This window comes from Schistocerca americana, chromosome 4 (assembly GCF_021461395.2).
Source record: "Schistocerca americana isolate TAMUIC-IGC-003095 chromosome 4, iqSchAmer2.1, whole genome shotgun sequence".
Classification (NCBI taxonomy): Eukaryota; Metazoa; Arthropoda; class Insecta; order Orthoptera; family Acrididae; genus Schistocerca; species Schistocerca americana.
Window position 1 is genome coordinate 313,517,223 of NC_060122.1, and position 27,389 is coordinate 313,544,611.

At 39.9% G+C, this 27,389-nt stretch overlaps 1 protein-coding gene across 1 annotated transcript; it reads right to left on the reverse strand.

Moving 5' to 3' along the window:
• Positions 1 to 715: 715 nt before the first annotated feature.
• LOC124614052 lies at positions 716 to 18,569 on the reverse strand. Its single transcript, XM_047142886.1, has 5 exons — positions 18,533 to 18,569; positions 16,692 to 16,811; positions 9,696 to 9,988; positions 5,094 to 5,276; positions 716 to 1,033 (listed from the first exon to the last, which is right to left on the reverse strand). Exons 1-5 carry the CDS (start codon positions 18,566 to 18,568, stop codon positions 1,009 to 1,011), a joined length of 657 nt encoding a protein of 218 aa, XP_046998842.1. The 5' UTR covers position 18,569; the 3' UTR covers positions 716 to 1,008.
• Positions 18,570 to 27,389: the final 8,820 nt, after the last annotated feature.

Genomic DNA, 27,389 nt, shown 5'->3' on the forward strand with positions numbered 1-27,389 from the left:
TTTCTCCTAGGAAGGGGTGCGGGTGACCTCGAAAGAGACAGGTGGTGTTTCTTTACACAAGGGTTATAAATAGGAGTTCACGTTATCTCCATGCTCCCCTACTACTGTGGTTCTGCTGAACCCATCGATTCCTTATTCGAGTGGCACTTGTGCCGTGACATCAATGCTAGCGGCAGTATTATTTGAATAGCAATATCACGGAACGATAGTCTCGCTAGGCCATGCGCTATCCAATGGCGCTGATAAATGTTCCGCCTTCTTATGCGAGGTTAAACACGATTTCCTCTCAACCAACCAACATTAAAACGCGTACGATAAAGGCACTGTATCTGTTTCTTTGTATGTAGAACATATGTGACGTAAATCTCACGTACCTCGCGCGCTCGTGCTGAAACTCTAATCATGTTCATATCCAAGGACGTAGAACAGTTTATGCTATTTCGATGTGTATTGTATGCAATGGTAATGCAATTTTAAAGTACAGCAGTGTAACTTTGTAAGTGTCTGTTGCATTTCCTTGCATTCAACAGTGAATAATTTCTGATTAATCATCACTGCTTCCTAAATTAAATTTCCAAAATTGGTTAATTATTTTTTGTGATAGCGTCGGTTTCCACAAGCGCAATCAGTTTCTGGTAGGATAAAATAAAGAGTGACACAATAGTGTTGATTTCTTAAATTTTATGGCAACTTTGATAAACACAGCCAAAGAAAATATGAAAATAGTGACACATTTTATTATCTGGATTTCAAATATACACTCTTCTGAAATTAGTAAATATAGATACTGAAAGATAAAAAAAATTAAATAAATAGGGCACTTGTTCAGACAAAAGTGCTTCATACGAGTGAATCATACTCTCAGTGGGTATGATATGTGAGATAAATCAATAATGCAGGCAGTGCAAATCCACTTGATCGACGTACTTCATCACGTCAGCATGGTGAGTGCTTGGAATCCTGTTATCGGTTGCTTACTGATGGCTCTACTACCGTTTACGGTCGCTTCTACTTCAAGGTGGAGTCAATACAGCTGCAAAAGAAAAACTTTAATGACTACACAGATAACTTGGAGATCTGTATGATAGGGCATGCTGATCGTCGCTCATCCATATCGCTGCACAAGTGCGAGCTTCAACTAACTGCTGCCTCTTCACACAGCATAAAGGCCAATTCTGTACTATCTACATCGACGCTAGAGTTATAACACACCTAACGTTTCAAATGCGATTCAGTATATGAAAGTGACGCTTTCTGAAATAGGGGCAACGATTCTGTATTAACTGCAAAAATGTATTTTTTGCAGCATTCAGTAGCTCATGAAAGGAGTTTAGTTATAAAGTACATCTAGGTATATATCATAAACAGATTCGCAAAAAAGAAAGATCATGATATACTTTCCCTGAATGTTAATCCAGAGCTGTTTTGTGGGTACAGTATTGTCAAGTTCGCTGTTAAAAGAGTAGTGTAACCGAGTACAAAAGAAAACCTTAGAAAAGAAGGTTTGAGTCCAGAAGTGATAACAATGAACGAACATAGATGATAGGAGGAATATAAGTAAGTTACATTGTACAGTTATAAATAACGCTTCTAAGGAGTTTCTACAAAGCATGACTTCATAAATAAACTTAACGACTCAAAATTGTACTAATGATTTCCATTGTACACTACTGAAAATGCCTAAAATAATTAGGTGAAACATTCTTTCTCAAGAAATAAAAATAAAATTGTTACAATATATGAGTAGGTAATTATCTAATTTTTATCTCATGGTGAAACTACAGCTGCTTCTATGTCTCTGTACAGAAATGTTGAGAGTTAACGACACAGTAACACATTCACCTAATCGCTTGCTATAATTTTCCTAGAAAGTCTCTAGGCGCGCAGTCCGGAACCGCGGGACTGCTACGGTCGCAGGTTCGAATCCTGCCTCGGGCATGGATGTGTGTGATGTCCTTAGGTTAGTTAGGTTTAAGTAGTTCTAAGTTCTAGGGGACTGATGACCACAGAAGTTAAGTCCCATAGTGCTCAGAGCCAGCCAGCCTAGAACCTCGCACGGCACCTTGAATTAATAATAAAAGTTTATGCCTTTTCTGACTTAGGTGGCCCATGCCGTGTTGAAGTGTATGTTTGCATCAATGGAAACGGTACGTAGGCAGTAGCATAAACACAGTTAAAATACTAATTAAGTTTCCAATGTAATTATGAAGAAACTTTTTGTTAGTAGAAGTTACAATATAACATTATTTTACCTAAACAGTTTTATACACCATCTCGATTCTACAAACTAATGTATGTGGGAAGTCGGATAACGTAATCATTCCGTTAGCGGTAAAGGAAGACGGGCGCCTAATCTTGGCTTTAAGCTGTTCGAGATCATTAAAGGTGGACTGCGACCTCAGCTGAAAAGAAACGGAAGACAGTATCGATTGTGGTTTGTCAGTGCAATCGACCCGGTGCTCGCATTAACTGATGACAGGAAACCGTCGGAATTGTAAATCTCTATCACCTCATACAGCTTTGAACTTGTACGACGATCACACATGGTGCTAGGCGAGATTGCCTAGCACGAAGGCCTAATTTGATCGCTCGTACATGCTGTAGAGATCTTATCGCAGCGTTATCATAACCTGAGAGAGTTTCAAAGAGGCCTCATTGAGGATCTCCGGTTGGCCGGCTTGTTGCATTATGTTACTTCCAGATTTGTGAAGTATTCATATGTGACAGGGGCCCAACTTTGACCCTCATGGATATGCGAGAGCAGTGATACTCGCCTTCAAGATCTGGTCGACCACATATGATCACCAGAAGGGAGGATCGCCGTATTGTGCACAGACTACATCGCAACCATTTCATATCAGCGCCTGCTATCAGTGAACAGGTACTGGACTCCTGCTACACAGTGCTTCAGCCTGTCCAACTCTCAGGAGAGATCTCACTCTTCCAAAGTATTGCAGAGGCACTGCAGAGGGACATCTGGCATCGTTCTGTGGGGGGCCATTGGGTATGACTTGAGAACACGACTGGTGGTAATTGAGGGAATGCTGACGACACAGTAGTACAAACGGACAACCTGCAACCTATAGTGTTACCTGTCAAGCGACAATATCTGGGTGCCATTTGTCAACAGAACAATAGATGTTCATACTCGGTACATGTCTATATCAATTGTCTCCGTGATGTTGAGGTATTCTCGCGGTCATCACGATTCCCAGGTTTGTACACCAAACAATATTTGAGGGAAGAATTCGATGTCCGTCCCAGTGGCAGTACCCAGGATCTCAAGATCGTTGGTCAGCTTGCCTCAGAAGAGGATACAGCCGCTTTACGGCATCGTGCCCCAACGAATCACTGAATGAATCCAAGCCAGAAGGGAAGTTGGGGTCAGTTGGGGTCATACTGTAAAGTTCTGACTTTGTAATCACCGAAAGAATATCACATACTCTATGAACTTGTCAAGTTTAATTTCATCTCGCTCCATTCTGGGTGCTTCGTTTTTTTTCCACACGGTGTACGTTGATATAACAAAAGTAATGGCATAGCGACATGCACGTATACAGATGGCGGTAGTATCGCTTATACAAGGTATAAAAGGGCAGTGCACTGGAAGGGCCATCATTTGTACTCAATTGGTTCATATGATTAGGTTTATGATGTAATTATAGCCGCGCGGCGTCAAGTAAGAGTCTTCGAATGGGACATTCCATTTCGGAAATCGTCAGGGAATTCAATATTCCGAGATCCACAGCGTCAGAAGTGAGGAGAGAATACCAGATTTCAGACATTTATCTCTAACCGCGGACCACGCATTGGCCAAGAGCCTTCACTTAACGACCGAGAATAGGAGCGTTTGCGTGGAGTTGACAGTGCTGACAGACAAGCAACAATGGGTGAAATAACCGCAGAAATCAACGTAGGACGTGGGACGAACTTATTTAAGCAGCGAAATTTTCCGTTAACGGCCTACGCCAGTAGATGATAAAAGTGAGTGCCTTCGTTAACAGCACATCACCTGCAACTCCTTTCTTGGGCTCGTGATCATATCTGTCGGACACCACAGGACTGGAAACCGGTGGTATGGTCAGATGAGTCCCAATTTCAATTGGTAAGATCTGATGGTAGGGTCCGAGTGTCCCGCAGACCCCACGAAGCCATGGCATTGTGCAAGCTGGTGGTGGCTCCATAATGGTGTGGGCTGTGTTGACATAGAATAGACTGGGTCTTCTGGTCCAACTGAACGGATCATTAATTGGAAACGGCTACTTGGAGACAATCCGCAGCCATTCATGGTCTTCATGTTCCCAAATAACGATGGAATTTGTGGATGACAGTATGCTATGTCACCAGGTCACAGTTTTTCTGTGATTGGTTTGAAGAACTCTGGGCAATTCAAGCGAATGGTTCGGCCACCCGTCGATCATTTATGTGACATTATCGAGTGGTCAGTTTGTGCTCCAAATATACTTTCGCAATTATGGACGGCTATACTGTAGACACTGCAAGGTTCAATATTTATGAAAGCGACTTCCAACTACTTGTTGAGTCCATACCTCGTCGAGCTGCTGCGCTACGCCGATATTAGGAGGTACCCCATGACTTGTCACCTCATTGTATATCGAGCAGTAACGGCCAAAACCAGTATTACGAACTAAACTTTCCGGACAATTTTAATTCCGTGCGTAGCTGACGCGTGACTTTACTGAATGGTTATGGAATGGTTCCTCAGTAAATGGTTAGGCAAAAACATGTTTATACTCTCCTTTAAAATCCTCTCTGCCAACAAGTGAAAAAAGGTCGATTGTAACAATGGCGCGATGTTTGCCAATAAATGAGCGTAATTAATTGTTAACGTGACGACCGCACATTTACTTTCTTTATTAATTTTACCCTTTTCTCAAAATTAATTTCTACCAATTTCATTTGTATTTTTCCTTTCATTTAGATTTAACCCTTTCCTCCCTCTTTACCGACAGATTAACTTCGGTGACGATTGCTTTTCCCAAATTTCCATTAGGTACACGCGGTTTAATTTTTCACTGTCATTAAGGTCGATAAGTGAGGGGGAGGTTACACTGCAGGCTATGGATACTTACGCAGCAGTGGCAACGTCGAAGATCTGACTGCCAGGACACCTGTACATTTCCGGAGATATGCCATCTCCCTTCTGTATGCAGATGTAGTAGATGGCTGGGTTCTCTGGGACAATGCCCACCTGTCCCAGCTGCGTACAAGGCGTGATGGGGCCTTCTGTGCAGACTCGGTCGGATGTCGTCAGGCTGTCAACATAAAGAAAGATTTGATTTAAAAGAGTGACGGACCATATCACATCAGAAGCATTAATTCAGAGACTGTGAAACTGTAGTTTCCTGTAGGTATGGCGAATGCTGCTACAAAGACACCATAACACCAAAAAAAGTTTTACATCCTGGAAGGGATTTTGATGCTATTCGTTTAGGAATCGCTACGTCATTATCTAATCATAGCACTTATCATACATTTTATTGAAGGGTCCCAAAAGTTATTAAAATCGCTCAACTGTATCAACATCTAAATGGAACCTGTTCTTTTGATTAAAAGCCTACGTTTCTTCCTTGTGCCGCCGTTCGAGATTTTTGGTGAATTGTCTTGCTCAGTACACATACCGTAATTTTGTAAGCTCGTGTTGTTTTATTATTCTTCCACTTTTAATAATTTTCACTGATATACTATCATCCGCTGGCAGTATTCCTTTTTTCATATCAAGCGAGGCCGCACAGTATTAACGACAGTGGACCCGCATTCGGAAGAACCGGGTTTGAATGCCACGTCAGCCATCCAGTTATAGATTTTCCATGGTGTCTCTAAATCGCTTTAGGCAATGGTAGGAAACTTCCTCTGAAAAGAATACAGCTGAGTTTCTTCTCCATCTTACCACACATCGACGTTCTGCACCGTCTTTAACATCGTCGTCCACGAAACGTTAAACCATAATTTTCCTTTTTCTCGCCTTTCTTCATATCGATTGGTCTTGCTTTCATCACCTAGCATGCCATTATTTTCATTATTGTAAACTTTATTTCTCTTGTTTATTTTAAAATGTGTGGATATGGCTAAGGTTTTAAATTACATAAGCATGTCGACCTACTTTGCTGTGTAAATGACAACAAGAGCGATTCAGCTCAATACATCATGACGATGTGTAATGCCTGATGGCTGAAACACAATGAACTAAGTAATAATTTTTGTTGGAACAATGATGCCTTGTCAACGAGCTGAAAACAATAATCAATAAAGGAATTTTAGCTATTTTCACGTAGGATTTTTATCCATAGATTTTAACACAACAGATCACCTGTCTTTCGATCTGACAAAGCTAAATAATGTGTTGTTTAACTGTTTCCGTGCTATTCGAGGTATATATCCGTATCCTTGTCGGTTCTTTTGCTGCACCGCTTTGCTGTAAATCGACTTCAACGACCTCGGTGCTGGTATAAGCATTTAACCTCATATGTTTCTTATCTTTCTTAATCTATGGATTATTTTCAGTTTAGATTGCTCTGCATGCTGCGAACGAAGGTCATGTCACAGTTAATTGATCATAAGCGCAATCAACATATGTGAATCAAATTTGGACATGGAGTACGTTTCAATTTTGGTACATAGATGTACTTTATTTCAAATTAAAATTATATTTCGTACATTTTAATAGTTTATAATGACAAGCATAGTCCGAAAGTAATGCCACATTAGATTTATAAAACTTTTCGTGCAATGAAATGAAGAATAGCGCCTGGAACTGCAAAAGTAAATTGCAGACTCATTTATAGGATGTATGCAACAGAAAATATCTGCCCAAAACTGAAGCAATATTATAGTTGATTGAATAGTTCACGAGTGTACTGCCGGTCATAGATCCTGGCGGACACATTTCGGGGACATGTCTGATCGGTCCAATGGGTATTGTTTGCAATAATTATGCAAAGAAGAAGAATCTTGCAAAGGGAAGACTAAGTTCGAGAACTGCAGAATAAAGAGCTCAAACGAACAGCAGTACACGTCTTTCTAAAACTTGCGTGTACTTCGGTACTGAGAATGTTACGCCACCGGTTATCAAATGTGAGATATTTTTACCACAACTTGTTTCGGGACTATGTTATGTCGTTATTAAGTGCTTTGGTAGGTGAAACCAGCTGCCTTTACTGTTTTGAGTGTATAAGATGCCAATATCACATGTTCTTGGAAGAGTTTTGTATTTGACAAAGCATGTTTGCTGCTGAGTTTCTACTTTTGATGGAGCCTAATGGCGTAGAAGCTTTGAAGTATGTTAGAGTGCAGGACGATATAAATATTTTCATATGGTTGTGAGTACGTGTAGTATCGCGGTTCATCGGTTGGTTTTTGTAGTATCGTAGTTTATCGATACTGATTCCTGCGGGCGGCGCGTGTGGCGATTTGGACATCGCCACCAATGAAAAGACTCCAGTCCACCGACCAGTGAAGAGATCCAGGACGGTGTGGAGGGCACCTGGGCACCAATGTTCTACTTCAAGATTATTTCTAGTCGAGTTTACTTTCGTGGTGCAGAACGTTACATCGAGTTGTTGATAGCTAGCCCTACCGGCAAACATTCTGTGTACATAGGTAGGCACACGGCACATTGGGGCCTCTGCTTATAGCTAGCCACGGCTACCCAAGTTGTCAAAAGTGTAGCATTTCTTCAACCACAAGTTCAGAACAATATACGTAATAAAAGTAAACTTGTGTCAACTAATCTTTTCCTTGTCTGTCCAGATTACTATGGCAACAGATCCTTTGGTCACTTTCTACCCACTCCTCATTACCAGTGCGGATGTAACACTTGGCTTCTCGGAAGATAATGGTTACCGACTAGCAGCATAACAGTTTATTTTACAGTACTTGATAGGGAGATAACGTCGTAAAATATCACACATTTGACAACTGCTGGCATGACATTCTCGGTTCCGTTTCGTGAGACGGTTGTACGATGGCTATACAACACCTGAAGTGACTGTTACAGGTGTGTTTATATAATTGTATAGGCAATTTTCTTATTTGTAGATTTCTTAGGATGCGCATGTAATATATGTGTCGTTTAGTTATGAGCTAGCAGCCTCGCTAGAAAAGTTGCGCCGCCTGGAGACTGGTTAGAAAATCTTTCCTCTGCGCATTGAATGAGATGGATTTACTAAGATAGATACTATTTTGAGAAGATTGGGATTTAAGGTAACAAATGAACATATTTTACTTTATTATGGCAGTATTTAGCTAGGCATTCTTGGTTCGACAGAGACTTGCAAATCAGGTATTTCTTTCTATTTTATAAAGTTATTTCACAGACAGTGTTAATGGATTTGAAAAGACAACAAGAATATAACGATTAGTATGACGACTCTTGTGTTAGAATAAATTTTTATGTTGAGATGGATTTTTTTTTTCAGTGTTGATATTATGTTTTTGTAACTTGTAATGAAATATTTTCTTATATCTTGCTAAGCCTTCAGTGGCGAACTTTTGTGAGTGGAATAATTTCAAGAAATTTTGATGAGATTGTTTTCTTTTTTAATACAGTTTCTTGAAAAGAATTTTTATCAAGAGAGTAACTCAGATTATCCTATGTCATTATGAAGTTCCAATTACCTGATGGACATTACTTTTTATGTGAGACAAATTTTACGAGATACAAATGTGCGCTGCATATGTTTCATGTATCGTATTGCTCTACCACGATTCTCTGTAGTTGGCACTAACTCAGAATTTGAGGCACACCTTTTCTTCTTGCTCTTCAAGAGCAGTTGTACGGCTTGTTCAGTTGCGTCAGCCAGATAAAGGAAATGTTATTTTTCAATCTCACAGGTCAGTTAACAGTGTCGAATTTAATTGTTCTCTTTAAAGTACAGAGTGTCTTAAAAGACAAAGGACAGAGTTAGTTTGGCAGGACATATTTCATTTACAGTCTTGCAGTCAGATTTGCTTCCCATTCTCTCTCACAGATTTAGTTTTTAACTGTAAACATGAGGTTAGCTTATGCACATATTTCTTTTCTATGAATGGAATTTTTTGGTATGCGACAGCTTACGTTCATAAAGAGGCTATACATACAAAAAGAAATAACCCAGAAGTAAAGCAAACAGCTGCACAGTCACATAATCCTATCTCTTTTATTTACTAAGACAACTTGCAACTGCACTTCCCCGACTTCGGAAGCCTATCTGAAGGAATTAGTCTGGACTGCATCAACGATAAACAATTCAAACAAGAAGAGGATAGTAGGTTTCGAAATGTGAAGTTATAGAAGAGTGCCACAGATTCGATAGGTACATCGCATAACTATAAAGGAGGTACTGAAATGAACTGAGATAATAAATGTAGCGCATAACCTGATTAAAAGAAGGGAACAGATGATAGAACACACTCTGAAACGCTAGGTAACCGACAGATTGATAATGGACGGAAGTCTGGGAATAAAAATTTTAGTAGAGACCAGCTACAGTAAGAACATTCGAATGGATGTGGGCTACAGTAGTCATGCAGAGACGAGGAAACTTGCAGAGAAAAGGATGAAGAGTTGCATCAAACCCATACTCGGACTAAAGACCCCAACAAAGAATACAAAATGTCTTCCTCACAATGAAAAGAGTCCTGGAAACTATTCTGGGATGGAGAGGTGTTCTTGGAGCAGTAAAATATATGCTCACCTGCAGTCTGCTTTCAGAGGGTTGTACGCTGTAGTTCCGGAGCATGTTTGGGGTTGAGAACCTGCGTTGACCTCAGTGCAGATGTGGTACGTCTGGCAGTCGTACGGGTCAGGGAAGGATCCGATGCCGTGGCACGTGAACTCCTCGCCAGGCAGGGAAGAGTGGCACTCAGAGTCCGCTGAAGCGACGCAGGCAGCCTGCTCTGCGCTGCACTTCTGATCCGCGCTGGAGTCGCACACTGCCACCACCGTGGCGTAGAACCCGCCTGAACCATCGCCCAAACACACCAGCACCTGCACAAACACAGCAACTTACTTTGAAGACATGTAGAAAGATAAGAAAGTAACAACTGTTATTTTTTTATTTTATACAAGCACAAATTCCATCACCTGTGCAACGAAACTGCCTTCAGGACACGAAGGAATTATAGATGTTGGCTGCTAGTGGACGTTGATTTAAATCAATGGGAGAAGTTTCTGGCTGGCTGGTATTCGAACACAGGTCTCCTGCTCAGTACGTAGATGCGCTGACCACTACGCCATCCAGACAAAACTGTCATCTTAGCTGCACGAACTACCCTAGAACGCTGCTCGTCAGACTCAAATTCTCAACTTATTCACACACAACTAATGTTGGGCCTTTGCCAATTATCCTCATTTCCTGCGGCATTTCGCTGATTCGCGTAAGAGTTCGCGTCTGGTGTGCATGCGCACTGATACTACAAACAAACAGACACGCACAAACAGGGTGACAATTCATGTTGGTTATTAATAAAAGCTTCAGCTGTATTTGGTACTTTATTACTCTACTACTACCGGTTTTGTGGCGCTACGAGGCACATCTTCAGGTGAACACACGATGAAGGCATTAGAGCCGAAAAACTCGTAATCTTTTCTCCCAACATTCGTTGTTCGTCGAAACAAAACTTCGCTAGACGACGATATGTCATGGATTAGAAACAGCCAGATTCCAATATAGTGGCTGGATCCAAAACAACTCGTGCCATAGTGATCGCTTCTGCGATCTATATGGAACCGCGTACAGGGGACGTGGCCCCGTGCTCTGTCATATTGACGGCAAGGAAAACAAAATACAGCTGAAGCGGTTATTAATTCCCAAGATGGATAATCATACCTGTGGTTGCGGCACCCACAAAGTTGCCTGCAGGGTGGCAGTTATTGAACTATATGAAAAAAAATTAGTTGCAAACTACGGCATGCATTCACTTTATTCAACATGTACACGTCTCAACAGAATTCGGATTTGGGTTATGACATGTTCGGTATGCCTGTCTTCATAGCGATGGTATGGCGTAGATGAATAGCGATATTCTGCTTCACCCGCTGAAGTGTCGAAACATCGATGCTGTCGATGGCCGGCCGTGGTGGCCGAGCGGTTCTAGGCGCTTCAGTCCGGAACCGCGCGACTGCTACGGTCGCAGGTTCGAATCCTGCCTCGGGCTTGGACGTGTGTGATGTCCTTCGGTTAGTTAGGTTTAAGTAGTTCTAAGGTGTAGGGAACTAATGACCTCCGATGTTAAGTCCCAAAGTGCTCAGAGCCATTTTGCTGTCGATGACCGCCTGAATCACCGTTTTCAGCTCAGCATGGTTTTGGGGTTATTGCTGTACACCTTGTCTTTAACATAGCCCCACAAAAGAGCCGCACGTGTCCAGATCTGGAGAATATGGCGGTCAATCGAGGCTCATACCAGTAGACTCTGGGTACCCCAGCGCCACAATACGGTCCCCAAAGTGTTCCTCCAGGACATCAAACACTCTCCTGCTTCGATAGGATCGAGCTTGCATCAACCACACCTCCCCGAAATCAGGGTCACTTTGGACAATGGAGACGATATCATGTTCCAAAACTTTCACGTACCGTTCACTGGTCTCCGTACCATCAAGGAATATCGCAACTATTATTCCGTGACTGGACATTGCACACCACACGGTCACCCGTTGAGGGTGAAGAGAGTTCTCGATCGCGAAATTCGGATTCTCAGTCCCCCAAATACGCCGGTTATGCTTATTGACGAACCCATCCGAGATTTTCGTTCCGTCCCCCCCCCCCCCCCTCCTCCAACAAATGATACAATTTGGGTACATTCGTGTGAACTGATTGCAATTTCTCATGTCAGTTCTTGCTTGGATTCCCTAAATCGCTTGAAGTGAATTTTGGGATATTTCCTTCAAAAAAGGCACTGCTAAGTTTGTTCAAAATTCGCGTCGTATAATCGATAATTATCGATGGCTAAGTCTCAATCTTTTTCAGTAACGATATCATCTATCTGTTCAAAGACTTTTATACTGTATTTTTTACCACGATACAAAACCACAAGAAAATAGAAAAGGTGAATTTTAAGACACTTTACAACTATCACAAGACTTAGAACTGACTAAAACAGAAAAGCTAATCATACTGTTGCCCATTTCAGTGCGGCATCGGGAGAGGTAGGGTTTCTGCACACGATTTTGGGATAATTTTTGGGTACTACACATTTTAGCCTCAGCGGTCCTCTCCAGACCTCTTCCGTCGAAGAATTAGTGTGTAACTTATTCAGATCATTGGATGATGGCCTGTTAATAAGTATAAACCAGTAATGGTACCACTTCAGTGACCTTAGGCAGAAATATATACTTTTTAAAAATCAAAAGACAATTCCCAAAGGCTTTGTTCGTACATTACTGAAAGTAATTCAGTTGTACAGCGTGATTCAACAGGTGATCCGCATTATGCTCTAAGGGTAGCTCAAGCCAGCGCAACTCTGCTTAGCTTATCAGGTGTTACATGAAGACCAGATGCCTTCCCACATGTACCGAGTTTCAGAGATTACCTTCTGTCCTTAAAGACCTACGGCCAACACGAAATTTTTTTACGTAGTCTTTGCCAGCTTGGTCAAATTATGAATGATGCAAAAGAATTTAGCTTCCCTTTTAATTAAAGGCAAGGATGGTAACATTAGAAGTGTAATTAGAATCCCACTGTTAAACGCAGAGGAGAGAACTGATAAGTGGAAAGAGTACATCGAAGGCGTCCGAGAAGGGAAGACGTGTCTGATGACTTGATAGAAATATAAACTGGAATCGATAAGGTAAACACAATGAATCCAATCGGAATTTAAAAGAACTCTTGAAGACTTGAGATCAAGTAAAGCAGATGGATAGATAACATTCCACCTGATTTTCTAATCGTTGGGACAAATAGCAACAAAACGACTATTCAAGTTGGTGTGTAGATTCTATGAGAGTGGCGACGTACCACTAGACGTTCTGTAAATTTATGCACACAACTCCAAAGATAGCAAGGGCAGTCAGGTACGCAAACTATCGCACAAACAGCTTAACATCTCATGCATCCAAGTTGCTGACAAGAATTAGGTACAGAACAATGGAAAAGATTATATGTTACATGACGATCAATTTGGCCTTAGGAAAGATAAAGGCACCAGAGAGGTAGATGTGACGTTGCGCTTGATAATGAAAGGAAAACAGGAGTAAAATCAGAATACGCTCAAAGGATTTGTATATCTCGAAAAAGCGTTTGAAAATGTAAAATCTTTCAAGATGATCGAAATTTGGAGAAAATAGACGTAAGATTCAGTGAAAGATAGGCATTATACAATGTGTACAAGAACCAAGAGGGAACAATGAGACAGGTTGAAACAAGAACGAAATGCTCCGATTAAAAAGGGTCTAAGACACTGATGCAGTCTTTCGCCGCTACTGTTAAATCTATACACTGAAAAACCACTGAGGGAGACAAAAGAAAGGTTCAAGAGTGGGATTAAAATTCCGGGTGAAAGCATATGAATGATAAGATTAACTGGTGACATTGCTCTCCTCAGTGAAAGTGAACAAGTATTACAGGATCTGTTTAACAGAACGAACAGTCTAATCAGTACAGAATCTGGATTGAAAGTAAACAGCAAAAAGACAAAGAGCTGGGAGGTATACAAATGAGAATAGCGAGAAACTAAACATCATAACCGGTACTCAAGAAGTAGAAGAAGCTAAGGCACTCTGCTACCTTGGAAGTTCTGCTACCTTGGAAGCATTCAATCCCGCGTCCGGCCATCCTGATTTAGGTTTTCCGTGATTTCCCTAAATCGCTCCAGGCAAATGCCGGGATGGTTCCTTTCAAAGGGCACGGCCGGCTTCCTTCCCCGTCCTTCCCTAATCCGACGAGACCGATGACCTCGCTGTCTGGTCTCCTTCCCCAAACCAACCAACCAACCTTGGAAGCAACCCATGAAGGACGAACCGAGGACGACATAAAAAGCAGACAAACACTAGCAACGAGAACATTCTTAGCCAACAGAAGTCTACTGCTGTCAAACATAGTCCTTAATTTGAGGAAGATATTTCTGAGAATGTATGTTTGGAGCACAGAAGAGAGTTGGTGCGTTTGAGATGTGGTGCTAAAGAATAGTGTTGAAAATTAGATCGGATGATGACACAAGGAATGAAGAGATTCTCTGCAGAATCGGCGAGGAAAGGACCGTAGGGAAAACACTGAGGGTAGGACATGTGTTACGGCAGCAGGGAATAACCACCACGGTACTTGAGAGGGCTGTGGAGGTTAGAAGCTTTAGAGGAAGACAGAGACTGGAATACCTCCAGCAAATAAGTGAGCACGTAGGTTGCAAGTGCTACTCTGAGATGAAGAGGTTAGCGCTGGAGAGAAATTCGTGGCAGGCCTCATCAAGCCCATCAGAAGACTGGTGAAAAAAAAAGTCACGTACTATAACAGCTCCATTAACAACATGGGGTAGCTTTGACATATTCAAAAGGTCAGTGAACTTCATATAAGAATAAACAAAAAAATGTCAAGAATAGTCACCGCTTCTTTGAATGTAAACGGTTCCGAAGGTCGTAAAAAAGCAGTGCTCTAAATTGGAAATCTGTTTGATCAGAAATAGTCGTATGAATGTTGAATTACATCAATATCTTAATGATATGCAAGTAACAGGTCGCAACCATCCTTCGCATGCGACATCTCCCGCAGTCGGTCGCTCGCCTCTGCACACAACACATGAGTGGTTTCTCAAGCATTTTCAATCAGTATTATAAACGTCAATGTGTTGAGAAGTTCTGCTATGGAAAATGAACTGCAGTGTTAAGTAGCAGTTGTAGTCGATTTCTGTATCTCTAGGAATGCCTACAAAACCTAAATTAAAAACAGAGAAATGTAATTTGTTAACCTTGTTTTTAAACGGTTTTCGTGGCAACTGCAGGTTGCTTTACAGAATATGCTACATTTTTCACTGCCACCAAATGGGTTGTGTTATCCTTCCTGTGTGACAATACAACTCATTTTACGTTTATAGGCCCTCAATTCCTTTTTTATTCGTTAGTCTCCTGGTTTATCTGGAAGCATTTTGAAACGTCCCCTTTGAACAATTATACATGACTGTGCTTAAACTGACACACAATATTTTTAGCGCAACGCAACCTGACTTTCAAAAATCCCTAAAAAAGAATGGCCCTGACTAACATTAACCTATACGTTTCACAAATCACTTACCTCGCAAAAATCTTGGGTACTCGAACTACTGCAATACAGCGAGCGCCACTACTGCCAGCTAAATAAAAGATTCAGACTACTGAAGGCACTAACTACTAATAGGCACAGTTAGCAAAAGAAAGATTTTGATAGAGAACAAACAATGTATTTACCGTAATACTGTTCAAAAGTCATATTATATATCAGTTCATGACATCCAGTCTTACAAATGTACTGTCTCTGATGGACACGCGTCCAGATCATCCGCTCTCAAAAATCCGCCATCTCACTTCCCCACATCCACCACTGCTTGCGGCTCACCTCCAACTGCGCAACGCTACGCGCTGTTAACATCCAGCTGCCCAACACTACAATGGCAGACAACAACGCAAACTAGCCACAGACTGCACACAGAACAGCCAGAGATTTTCATACAGAGCGCTACGTGGCGTTACCAATAAGAAAACCGAAACAGCCTACTTACGATTTACACACTTTACTCAATGTGTCTACAGATATTTGTCAATAGCAGCACTACTGATTACTTTAAATTCTTGTTATAAATTGCGTGAAGGAGAATTAGATTACATGAAATGATGATGGACTTGAGTATAACTGTATAATATATTTGCCCTGATCACTTAAATTAAAATTTCATCTTAAAATTACAGTGGGTAAGTATGTCATTCTGTTTAGAAATTAAAAACTTTAATAATGCATATAATTATTTCTTAAATAGCACAAAATCATAAGACAAATCCCAGTGTATCGCGACTTAGCTGTAAGCTTCACGTCGATTCACTTCTATAGCACAAGCTTCAAAATGCTAATCACTGCATGATCGGGGGTGTATTTACCATTACTTCTCAATGTGAATGGGACCTCCACCATCCACTTCGCTTTACAGAGTAGTCGTGGTCCCTTGATAACTGTAAATTCTAACGTAAATTTCTTTCTCAGTGGGGGCAAAACGAGACGAAACAAAACTGCAGAACCATGCTTGATAAACGGAAAAAAACATCGTAACCGTATTACCACATACCGCTCCTAATAGCCATGCGATTCGTGCACGCAGTATGGCTCTGTTTCATGCACGAATCGAATGCAATCCGTCAGATTGCCTGGAATTTCCATGCGACCGGCTATCAGTGACCGATTGCTGCAATTTTCCCATGCGCTGTGATGCATTACCATCGCTCGACAAGGTAGTCTCAGTTCGACAGCTGAAACCATCGCACAAATGCTTATCTTGCAGAACTTAGCAACAGTTAGTTCGTCTACTCACGATCATACTAACGGGTTACGTTGTTACATCTAATAACTTGAATAATACAGACGTTCAGAAGCAATAGAGTCGTCGCATAAACAACCGAGGTGGCCACTCGTAGCTGGTGGAGCACACAGAGGAGCAGGCCACAGGCAACTGAGGTGGCCGCCCCTTTGGAAGAGAGTGAGCCTTACTCATCACCACACCGTCTGAAACAGTAAACTCACCTGTGAACAGTCGTCACTGCAGATAATCTCGCTAGCCGCTGTGCAGACTGCCCGTTGGTCGTGTCTGAGCCACCATGGCAGCTTACCGAGAGCCGCGCTGGCATGGGCGGCACACAGCAGCTGCAAAAGAGAATGGCATGAGCTCTACAATGTATTTCATAACAGCCCACACCACTTTCAGTGTGGCTCATGATTCGTTCACTACAATGATAATGTATTGTTCCCATAACTTAATACCACTGTTCATTTGGAAAAATATATTACCTAGCCTGTATATGGGCTACTGTTTATGATATATTTGACAAGCAATGTACAGGGACTAATTAAGTTCTCGTTTTTGACACACTGAAATTTCTTGTCGGTGAAAATACAAAACACTGAACACATTGAAAACATGTAGTAGTTACATATTATTAGTGCTTGTATTCCCGAGATCGAATGTAAATTTTGAGGTCGACATCTTTTGTGGACAAATTACTTGTCTTTATAATGTTTCCGGTCGATGTTTCGTCTAGAAGAGCTTCTCTCCAGGTTTTCGGGTTATTTTTGGTGGTATCACCAACGACTAAAATGTATGTACAACTTCTGATACTCTGTTTATTGCCCTGGCACTCTGTTGGAGCTTCAGTGGCCCCAGTATATTTTGCCAGCATAACATTCATATCACTTAAGCATGGTGTCAGATGCATATGAATTTTTGCGGCATGCGTCGTGATCTATACGTCATAATTACGAAGTTACTCGGTACCCAATAATTAGTTAATGTATTATTAATTTACAGTGAAACAATGATCATTATGGTCCACGGAATTTCAATATAAAAGGGAAGCTTTCACATTGTGCCAGTGGGACATGCATGTGAACTAGGTTTATAAGTTACTGAGTGAACCAGGTTGAGATCAGAATGGTAGTTCCAGATGCACAAATAAACAATAGCTATGATCTTAATACCGAAATTAAAATGAAAGGGAACATCATTTTCATGCATGTCAATCAATAGCATCTGATCTGTGGAATACCGACTCTGGACTAATCTTTTGGGTAATCAAGGTGTCCAGAAAAAAATGGATAATTTCGTGTTGATGTTTACATTAATTCATATTAACATACCATCTTGATTTAGGTAATTCGTCTTCTTGCTGCAAATGAGTTAGCTCAACAGTTCCTAAAAAGTATCTAAAACCAAGTGATGCAATATTTTCATACATTTTGGTGGGACTGGGTCATCAGAACTATCTGCCCATGTAGTGTATTATTCCACTATAAATAAATAATAGTTCTGGCTGTCAACAAGAGTTTTAGTTGTATTAGGTATAATAATTGTAGGTATGAAAAGCAACAGGAAATTTTAAGCAATCATATCGTAATTTCATTATATTCGAACTAACTTTTCATATGAGAGAAATTATTTTACCGAACCAAAGAACTTTTTCACAGGAGCAATCCATTAGATAACGACCGGATACTTACTTCGCTTTCTGAACGATGATGGCGGTGGACATATGAGAACTGTTTACTTTTCTAACGAAAAAACTGATTTATTTCGCCTTGTTTAGTGCTTTGTGTAGCAAATTATACAGTATCTAAATTATTATTGCAGACAGATATGACGCTAACAGCCAGAGGACCATCCTACCATCTCATCATATTTTCCTCTACAACAGGTTAGATTAATGCTATCGCTGTTGTTCTAATAAATTCTGGAACTATTTTTCCCCTACGTTAGCGTGACTCGAACTATTCTCGCTCTAATTACCTAATTGTTAACATAGTTTGCGACATAACGATAAATATAAACACAGCCATATTTTGTCTGATCGAGTCCGATCAATATCACTTACCAGAAAGGCAAACTTAAGACCTGTTGGAAGCTCCATGTCAGTTTGAATCGTTTCCCTTGTATTGGACCAGTTATTTAAATACTTTTGTTTAACCTTGGGTTCTCAAGAGACCTACGAGATAGTGCTGATATCAGAAAAATCTTTGCGCAACAGTTTTGCAGTTTTTACAACTGTTATCGGAGCACTTGATGCAGTATGAGGAAGGATTTACGAATGTCTTCTTATTTTCGTAAATGGAATTTGATCATATGGAACAGGTGCTTCTAGAATGGTAATATACACAGTTAAGTACGCAGGACACTGAAGTTACATTTAAGGTTTTTTTGGAATTCAAGTAGGCTTCCTGCACAACAGCAAAATCGAAGGCTCCAGAACACTACCCACCTCTATGTGGGAGTATTATTATTACCATTATTTCAATCATTCATTACATTGACTACTTTACTTTGTTTACCAAACGACAATTTGTTTTCTTTGCGTGCAGTATCAATTTTTACTTCATAATAAACTCCTTGGGTAGCTGATCAAATGAAACCCGGTAAATGCAATCGGCGTAACACTGCTGCATTGCTTTGCATCTAGAAACTAAACCTAAAGTAATATTTTATTTTCTATTTCTTCCAAGTTCAGATGTATGATTGTTATGTGGCCGAAAACGAACTCTTTGTCTTCATAAATTTTACTCCGTCAGCACACCTGTTTCATTTACAATAAATTTTGAAAGCTCTTTTAGAACTGTAATTCGCTGTTAGCAAAACATGTTTCTCTCAGAGTAGGACATTATTCCTCGCAAATTTTGTGCCTAATTTTTACCGTCATACATGTAAATAAATATTTTATTTTTAATTGTTTCTTACAAATGTCCAAGGGCAGACGAATGACGATGAAATCTGTAAATACCAGAAAATATGCGATCTATAGGTAAACGTAGACGTAGTTCTCTTCGTCACCGAAATTTACTGTCCATGTTTACACAATATGCTAAAATATCTCAAGTAATCAAATTAAAATTCCTGGGAGAAATCATCCAAATCCTCACGATTAAATCGTGAGGCAAACACACAGTGAATCATTAAATTACAAAAAGCTTATGGAATTCTTATAGAATTACATGGAACAGGTACAATAAAAATTCAGTATCTTCTAACGCAAAATTGAAACGTATCACAGTAGGCAAAACAGAAGCCATAATCATTGTAATCATATTAGATTAGTTAAAGACATAGAAAAAGAAGAAAGGAAAATACTGAGGGAAATTTTTTGTCAGATTTGTGTTGAAGGTATCAGGATGAGACGGAAATCTAAATAGTTACACGAAAATTTGAAGAAAATCTCGGACGAGTTCGCGAAAAAAAACTGAAGTTTTGTGTCCACATTTTCAGAGTGAACGATAATAGCCTGGCGGAAAAAATTTCCTACCTTTTTTTCAGATCAGGTTTCTTTTAAAACAAGTACCCGAAAGCATCAGACAAACGCTGATTTTCTTCAAATCGGACGATGTAGACACATCAATACCACCTGTCCCACATCCTTTTCCATCAGTTTTTTTTTCAGAAAGAAAAACCATTTCTGTGTTTATCCATAGCCTTTCTTGGGGGCATTCAATATGTGTTACTTTTTTCTTGCTCCTCGAGATTAAAAGCCATCTTAACACAGTGGTTACGTCCAAAGGGGAGAAATCTAGTAACTGGGCTTCGGTAGCCTTTTCTGCACTGCTATGTAGACTGGAAAAAATGTCTCCGAAGATATACAACTGCGCAAGTGTCTTCATAAATGGCTGTGAGCACTATGGGACTTAACATCAGAGGCCATCAGTCCCCTAGAACTTAGAACTACTTAAACCTAACTAACCTAAGGACATCACACACATCCGTGCCCAAGGCAGGATAAGAACCTGCGGCCGTAGCGGTCGCGTGGTTCCAGACTGAAGCGCCTAGAAGCGCTCGGTCACAGCGGCCGGCGCGCAAGAGTGCTATTCTGAAACAGATAACATTAGTTACGTACACTTTATTTTTGCTGAGGAAATAGTGACAGACCGAATAAGATTTGACTGATTCCATGCGGTAAGCTAGGATTATTTAAACGACAAATCACTCTCGAGATTGTAACCACATATATTTGTTTCTGTATAAAATTTAGCCCAACTTTGCCTCCCACTGTAAAAAAGTCTACGTGTCATCAAAACCGCATCCCCACAAACTGTTACCAACTTAAACTCGTGTGGTGATCTTTGAACAAAGAGAACCTAATTTGAACTGAACTGTAACTAATCACAATGCAACTTGTCTTTATCTTAAATGCGCAACTGAAGTAAAACAATTATCTGTCCCTAATCAAAATTTCCGCTTACCTCGCGTCTTGACAATATTGTCGCAAATTTCTCGAAAGCACAATAGCAAACATTTCAAACTGTTGCATGTGGTATTGCAGACTGACAAACAGTGGGATGGGGAGAGTAACTATCCCTATGAAATGATATTTCAAGACAACGATTTTAGAATGAAATATGTATTCAAAAAGATAGTGTAAAACTTCGCGTGATGACTGCACATAACATACGTCTTAATAATTCAAGGCTTAATAAAGTGAACAATGATTTACAGAGGATGCAATGTTGACAGGGAATTTCTATAAAAACCAAACAGCTTAATTAATTAATTAATTAATGCATGACTTTGGCAGGTGGGGTGGTCTTTCTCTCAGCTCTGAGCAAATTAACTAGCTCACAATAATTATTCTGCCTAACTAGGTTCGCAGTGCTGCAGTATTACCTCAAACTTTTTTTCAAAAATAATGACATTATTCAAACCATATCTTCTCTTGAACTGTCTAATATATACATTTTATTCATCCTTGCTGTCCCTGACAATCAGTCTTTCATAATCTAAGAGATACAATCACAAGTCGACACAGCATTAAATACGTCCATCACCTACCACACTTCAACTAAGAAAGTATCAGACTGTGCATAGGCAAAGATGTGCCATGACAAGACCAAAGGTTACTTAACAGTAACGTAACTTGCTCTCTCTCTGACATGCTCATCGGTAACATATGAAACCCAAAACGTCAGGACCATCTTACAAGATTTATGCGCAAGGGGCTAACTTTTCAGATAAAAAATATACAGAAAGGCTAGGGTCCTCGCCTAAAGATTAAAAATCATTATAACTGCGGTACGTCCCTGGGTGAGGCATGCACAGGTAGAGCAACTGAAGAGTACAGACCAGGAGATCCCTATATCGCTTTTTTTAACCGCAGTCTGGAAAATAATTTTAAAATGTCACAAATTTATTACGAAATTTGGGAGGTCGCGAAATTGTAATACCTCCTGCAAATCGATTTTCGTGAAGAATAACCGTACTCAGCCCGTAGTTGCTAGAGACAGCAGCCATCTAACGGGAATGTTCCCGATTGAAGACGAAACGAAATATCACTAATGGAGTGCATCCAGCTGTTCAGCCGTGTACTTTTTCCTTTTTATGAACAATATTTCATCAAGTGACCTAGTCGTTTTCTGCAGTTTCTGCGAGTTGCTCTGTTATGAGTGTCCATTGCCTGAATTCAAACCAGATTGTTAACTGTTAATGTTAGACTCAGGGCGCTGTTTACAGAAGTGTTCAACTCTGACACACACCTTTTGATGCCTTTTTGCTTTATTCAGAGACCGCACTGATATTCTGTGAAACGTGTATTTTCTCAGAGTTTCCCAGCACCGGCTGATGTAATGACCGGCGGGATCTTAATAGAGTGGTGGACCACAAGGCTTTTCAGATTGAAAACTCTGTCCCTGTTTTTTAGATTTTTGATCCAGAAACTTGACTTTTTCATTAATATATACTATTCGGTGGTAAAGTTCAATAAGTATACCCCAGATGACTTCTTGCCCAGAAGTTGGTGAACCAACTGCAAGTGATAGTGCTATATAAAAAGTGTGTTAAAATCTGTTTGAGCAAAATCCACCGATATAATTGAACTGCAAAACCGTTGGTGTATTCAACTGTATCATGTACGTTACTCTATTAATTCTCAAAACAGAAGATATATATATCCCAGTATATTACCATTTCTCTATATTGGGGTTATTCCATTATTATCCCAGTAGTACAGATACACAGTTCATTAAACAGTATTGATGACAATGACAGTATGCAACGAAGGAATACGAATATTAACTATCGGTTAATAGTTGATGGCTCGTCTGTAAATGTTCATGAGCTTACAACGAAGAAAAGAAGATCTCACTTATATATTGCTCAAAGTACAAGCTGTTGTAGTTCAGGCAGTGATTAACTTATAATATATAATGTCAAATATCTCCGAAAGAAACGAATGAAATTTCTTTGGCCACAAGTGACAGATATTGACTCGATAAATGAAGAACACGTAACCTTAGTTCTGACTGCAACGGATGTTATGAAATGAGGATTTAGGTTTAAGATGGATGACATCGAAATTATTATGCTCAACTAAGTTTGAAGTTATATATGTGGTACTTCATCCTAGTATCTTTCATTATATTAATAATTTTGATGATGGAACACACGGTTTGATTTTGGTTTCGTACTAACTTTTTTCTTCGATGGGGCTTAATAAAGCGGTTAAGAAAAGTTCAGATCACATTATTTATTCCTGGTGCCCAAAGTTTCATTGCGTTTTTGAAACACTGACGACAATGGAATGGTAGTTGAGAGTTGCGAAAGTATAGGCCGGTCAACGTATCCGCAAATCAATGTTAAATTTCTCCACCAACAATTTTTTCCATTACTTTCTCTGCATTTTCATAAATGTATTGTATTGATTAATATGTAATCCTTTAATACAAGGCCAGAAATTTCGCTCTGTGAAAGAGGTAACAAAATAAGTGAACACGTGTCTCAGCTTATCTGCAGATCTCGAACTTTTCTGAGAAAATGACGGTCAAGGTTTTCGAGGTACTACATGTATCTTTTAGGGTGGGACACTTTTGACTGGAGAGGTGGCACAGGGACCAGCGTCGCGGCTTTGCAGTTTTGCACCCCGTGTTCGAAGCCCACTTATTGCTGCTGTTTTTGTTTTTCATTTATCCGTCCATGTCCGTAAAAGATTACTACTCGAATCTTCTCCAATGTATGTTGAAATAACGTTGTCGTTATTCGTCTACCAACTGGCTGTACTGCAAAAACCAATTTTGCATAGCCTAAGTTACTTATATGGATACAGACAGCCTCCTCTATTGGGTGAAAGGCTGGGATCCATATGAAGCAATAATATTACCATCTCAACTCATTTGGCCCATCTGGGTAGACAGTCGATAATCCTGAGTGTATAACGCCTCAAAACAAATAGGCGAGGCGAATATGAGGATTTTAAGGAATTTGTGGATCTTAGATGAAAAATTTACACATACCATACAGATACAAGTGAAATCGAGTGTGTTCTAAGGCTTTGTGTTGTGCGTCCTCAGTGGCACTCATGATTATGAGATGCGGCACCTCGATGATGTTGGTGGTTCTCTGTCTCATCCCCCATAGATAGTACAGCAAGTAAGCACCTAGTTTCAAGACCACGTGATACACGCTGTGTCACATCTGAAAGTCAGTCTGTCATGCTATGATGACAAACGGTACATTTGTGAGGACGAAATCAAAAATCTCCTGTACACACACTATTCTCGGGTGATGAAAACAGTGGATGGGTACTTATTTCTAAATAGTGTACGTGTGCACAAGTTTAGGCAGAGCAGTATGGAAAAATTCACACATTTTACATGAGTGTGTGTGTGTGTGTGTGTGTGTGTGTGTGTGTGCGTGTGTCAGTTAACTGCACGCTAAATAAAGAAAGTTTCTATTTAAAAGAATGATAACTGTACCAAAGAAAATCTCTATAACGGTATTTTTTTAACAACTGCCATAAAAAATGTTGTATATGGATTCCTTTTTGGTCTTTCATTCCTCTGTTAGTCTTAGTGTAAAAAAAGGTGTGTGTATAAGTTTCTAGTCGTTATTAAAGTCTATCTTCACGAAAGAAAATTGTTTCCAAGTAAATATGTATTCCAGAAAAGAAGTTTGTTAGAAAAGAAAATATTACATGTACATATTGTAAATAAACCAGAAAATAATTTGCTATCTGTATACCGATATTATTCATCAACGTACCTTCCTTTAGGAATGTGGATTGCTCTCTACGACTGCGACATGGCTTTCAAAGTGATGGAGCACAGCTATCAGGCTTTATTAATGGAAATCTAGATTTCGGCTAGTAGCTAGCCATTATCAATGCATTATTTCACAGTTTTAATACATGTTATAGTACGTCAGCCCCCTGTTGTTCACACTGCTATCACAGTTCATTCAAGTCTCAGTATTTCAGAGATTTAATACAGTTAGTAGTAAGTCAGTCCGTTGATATTCGGGTTCCTGTCACAGTACACTCAAGACTTAAATCAGTCTTGGAAGAACTTGAAAGGTGCTCGAACGACAGGGGATTGGCCCACTAGGAAATCTATTAAAACTCTGAAATACTGGATTGATAAAGGCTAGTTACTAGCCGAAATTTAGATTTCCTTTAATAAAGGCTGAAAGGAAAGGACGACTGATGGCTGTGTTCGAGCATTTTGAAATTGATCGATATTATTATTTACAAAATATCTGTCATTCTGAACCCACCAAAACAGATCACATTAGCAGCTCAGCTGCTGCTGATCTCTGCTGCTGGAGCTTCGTGATGATCCTTTCACCAAGGTGTACAGAGTTTGAGTTACGAGACACACACAAGTGGTCTGGCGAGAGAATGCAGAGGAGAGGAGGGAGGGAGACTCTTGAGCTGAAACGGCGCAGCTCAAAGACAGTTGCAAACTGAGTTGTGAGTTGTCCGAGAATGGAAATCTCATCATATTTTGGGAGTGGCATAGCTGGTAGTAGGTGTGTGTGTGTGTGGAGGGGGGGGGGGGAGGGCACAGACGTAGAAAGCTAATTGTCGACTACGCAAATCAGGCAGTGTTTCTCTTTAATTATGAAGCAAATTCAGTGTGCATTTCTTTGTTTTGAAAAACATATAGGCAACATCACCACAAACAATTGATATACACTCGATAACACACCATACCTTAATTACAGCTTCCCGCTTTTGATTTTCTTCCATGTTCTCCTCTGACACTGCGACATCCATGCCTCTTCTCTCTCTCTCTCTCTCTCCCTCCCTCTCTCTCTCTCTCTCTCTCTCTCTCTCTCTCTCTCTCTCTCTGTCTCTCTCCAGTCATCCTTGGCCCCAAACGATTGGTACTTATAACAGACGTTCGGTCGTATGTATAGATCAGAAAATGACAAATATTTATCTTTAAACCTCAAACACGACGCAGGAAAAACGTATCAGCAACTTATTTTATTTTATTAAAGTTGCTATTTGTGAAGATGTCCAAGTTTCAGTGAGAAATATGAAATATGCTCTATTAGCAGTGACTAGGTTTGGACGTAACGTCCATTACCAAACCATTGTCTTCATCGTAAGTACTAAAATGCAATACATCCAAAACATTCGTGATTTCCCATGTCCAGCAATTCTAAGTAATATATAAAGCACGTCCAGAACTTATGATCAATGTTTCTAACCAACAGAAACAGGACAAATGGCTACTTTCAAATGTACTGCATTTCAAAACTTCGATGCTTCACAAATACTGGTTTTAATAGAATATTTATATGTTTAAATCTGATTCCACTTTCTCATCTACTAGAACGCTCTCGATTCTTCCGAAATAAAGTTACTTCACAGTTTTACTAGAAAACAGATAATGTAAACATTCATATGGATATTGGACATCACATCAGCGAATATTTTCCCTTTTTCATCGGCAACAGCGTCAAACGAAGAGCCAGATCACCATATTAGAGAACACATTCACGCACACATTAGACAGCTTGAGCAAGGATCGGTTGTTAGGCAACTACTGTACCTATTAATAAACATCCTATAAAGACTCATCTCAACGTATTTCTTATCTGAATGTAATAACTCGTTAGCTGAAGCAACATGGTGCGAGATAATAATTTCATTATCCCTCTTTGAGTGATAATACATACAAACAACGTAATTAAGGTTTCCTTTGCACAGTCCACCCTTATTGGTTGTCTTTTTATCGCTGGCTTCTGCTATCTAAATTTCCTGGTCAGATAAAAAAATTACAGCTCTTGGCACAAGTAATGTCTTCGGGAAATAAGTTTGTGCCCCATATGTGACGTAATTCAGGTCTGAGGAAACGATTAAGGTCAGCAAAAACCGTGCGATTATTTTCCTTGTATTCCGTTGGAATCTAGTTATCTTATCCATGTTATTCCAACTAATTACGAGATATCTCCTTGAGAGTCTTATGTGAATAAAGTATCAAAATATGTTTCTAAGTAACAGATTTGTTAACTGAGTAGGAAGAAAAAAATTAATGCATTGAAAACAATTTACCTTGACCGATTTAGGGAACCCACAGATATGTAAGTCAGGGTGTGGATTTCAAATTCTGTCGTCCAAATTTGGTAGACCATTCCCTTAAGTACGGCACCTCCTCGATCTATCCCACTGTAGTAATCTTCAGAATTCTGTTATAGAACTGGCAGGAACTAGCACTAGTGCAAGAGATTTAAAGGATACAATGCAATTTATCGTGGTAGATGGTTAAGATTTTCAGATTCCTCCTAAGAAACTGGAAGAGCAGTTGCATAACCTATTTACTGGTTTTGAAATCGCCTACTGATCTTGTATTCTAAAGACAAATGAACCAGGTCGCAAATACAAATGGCCATGATCCCACAACAAAAACAGCATCAATCACAAATGGCTGCTACTCATCAGAAAATGATTCCATTTAAACTGGGATTTGTTCTCC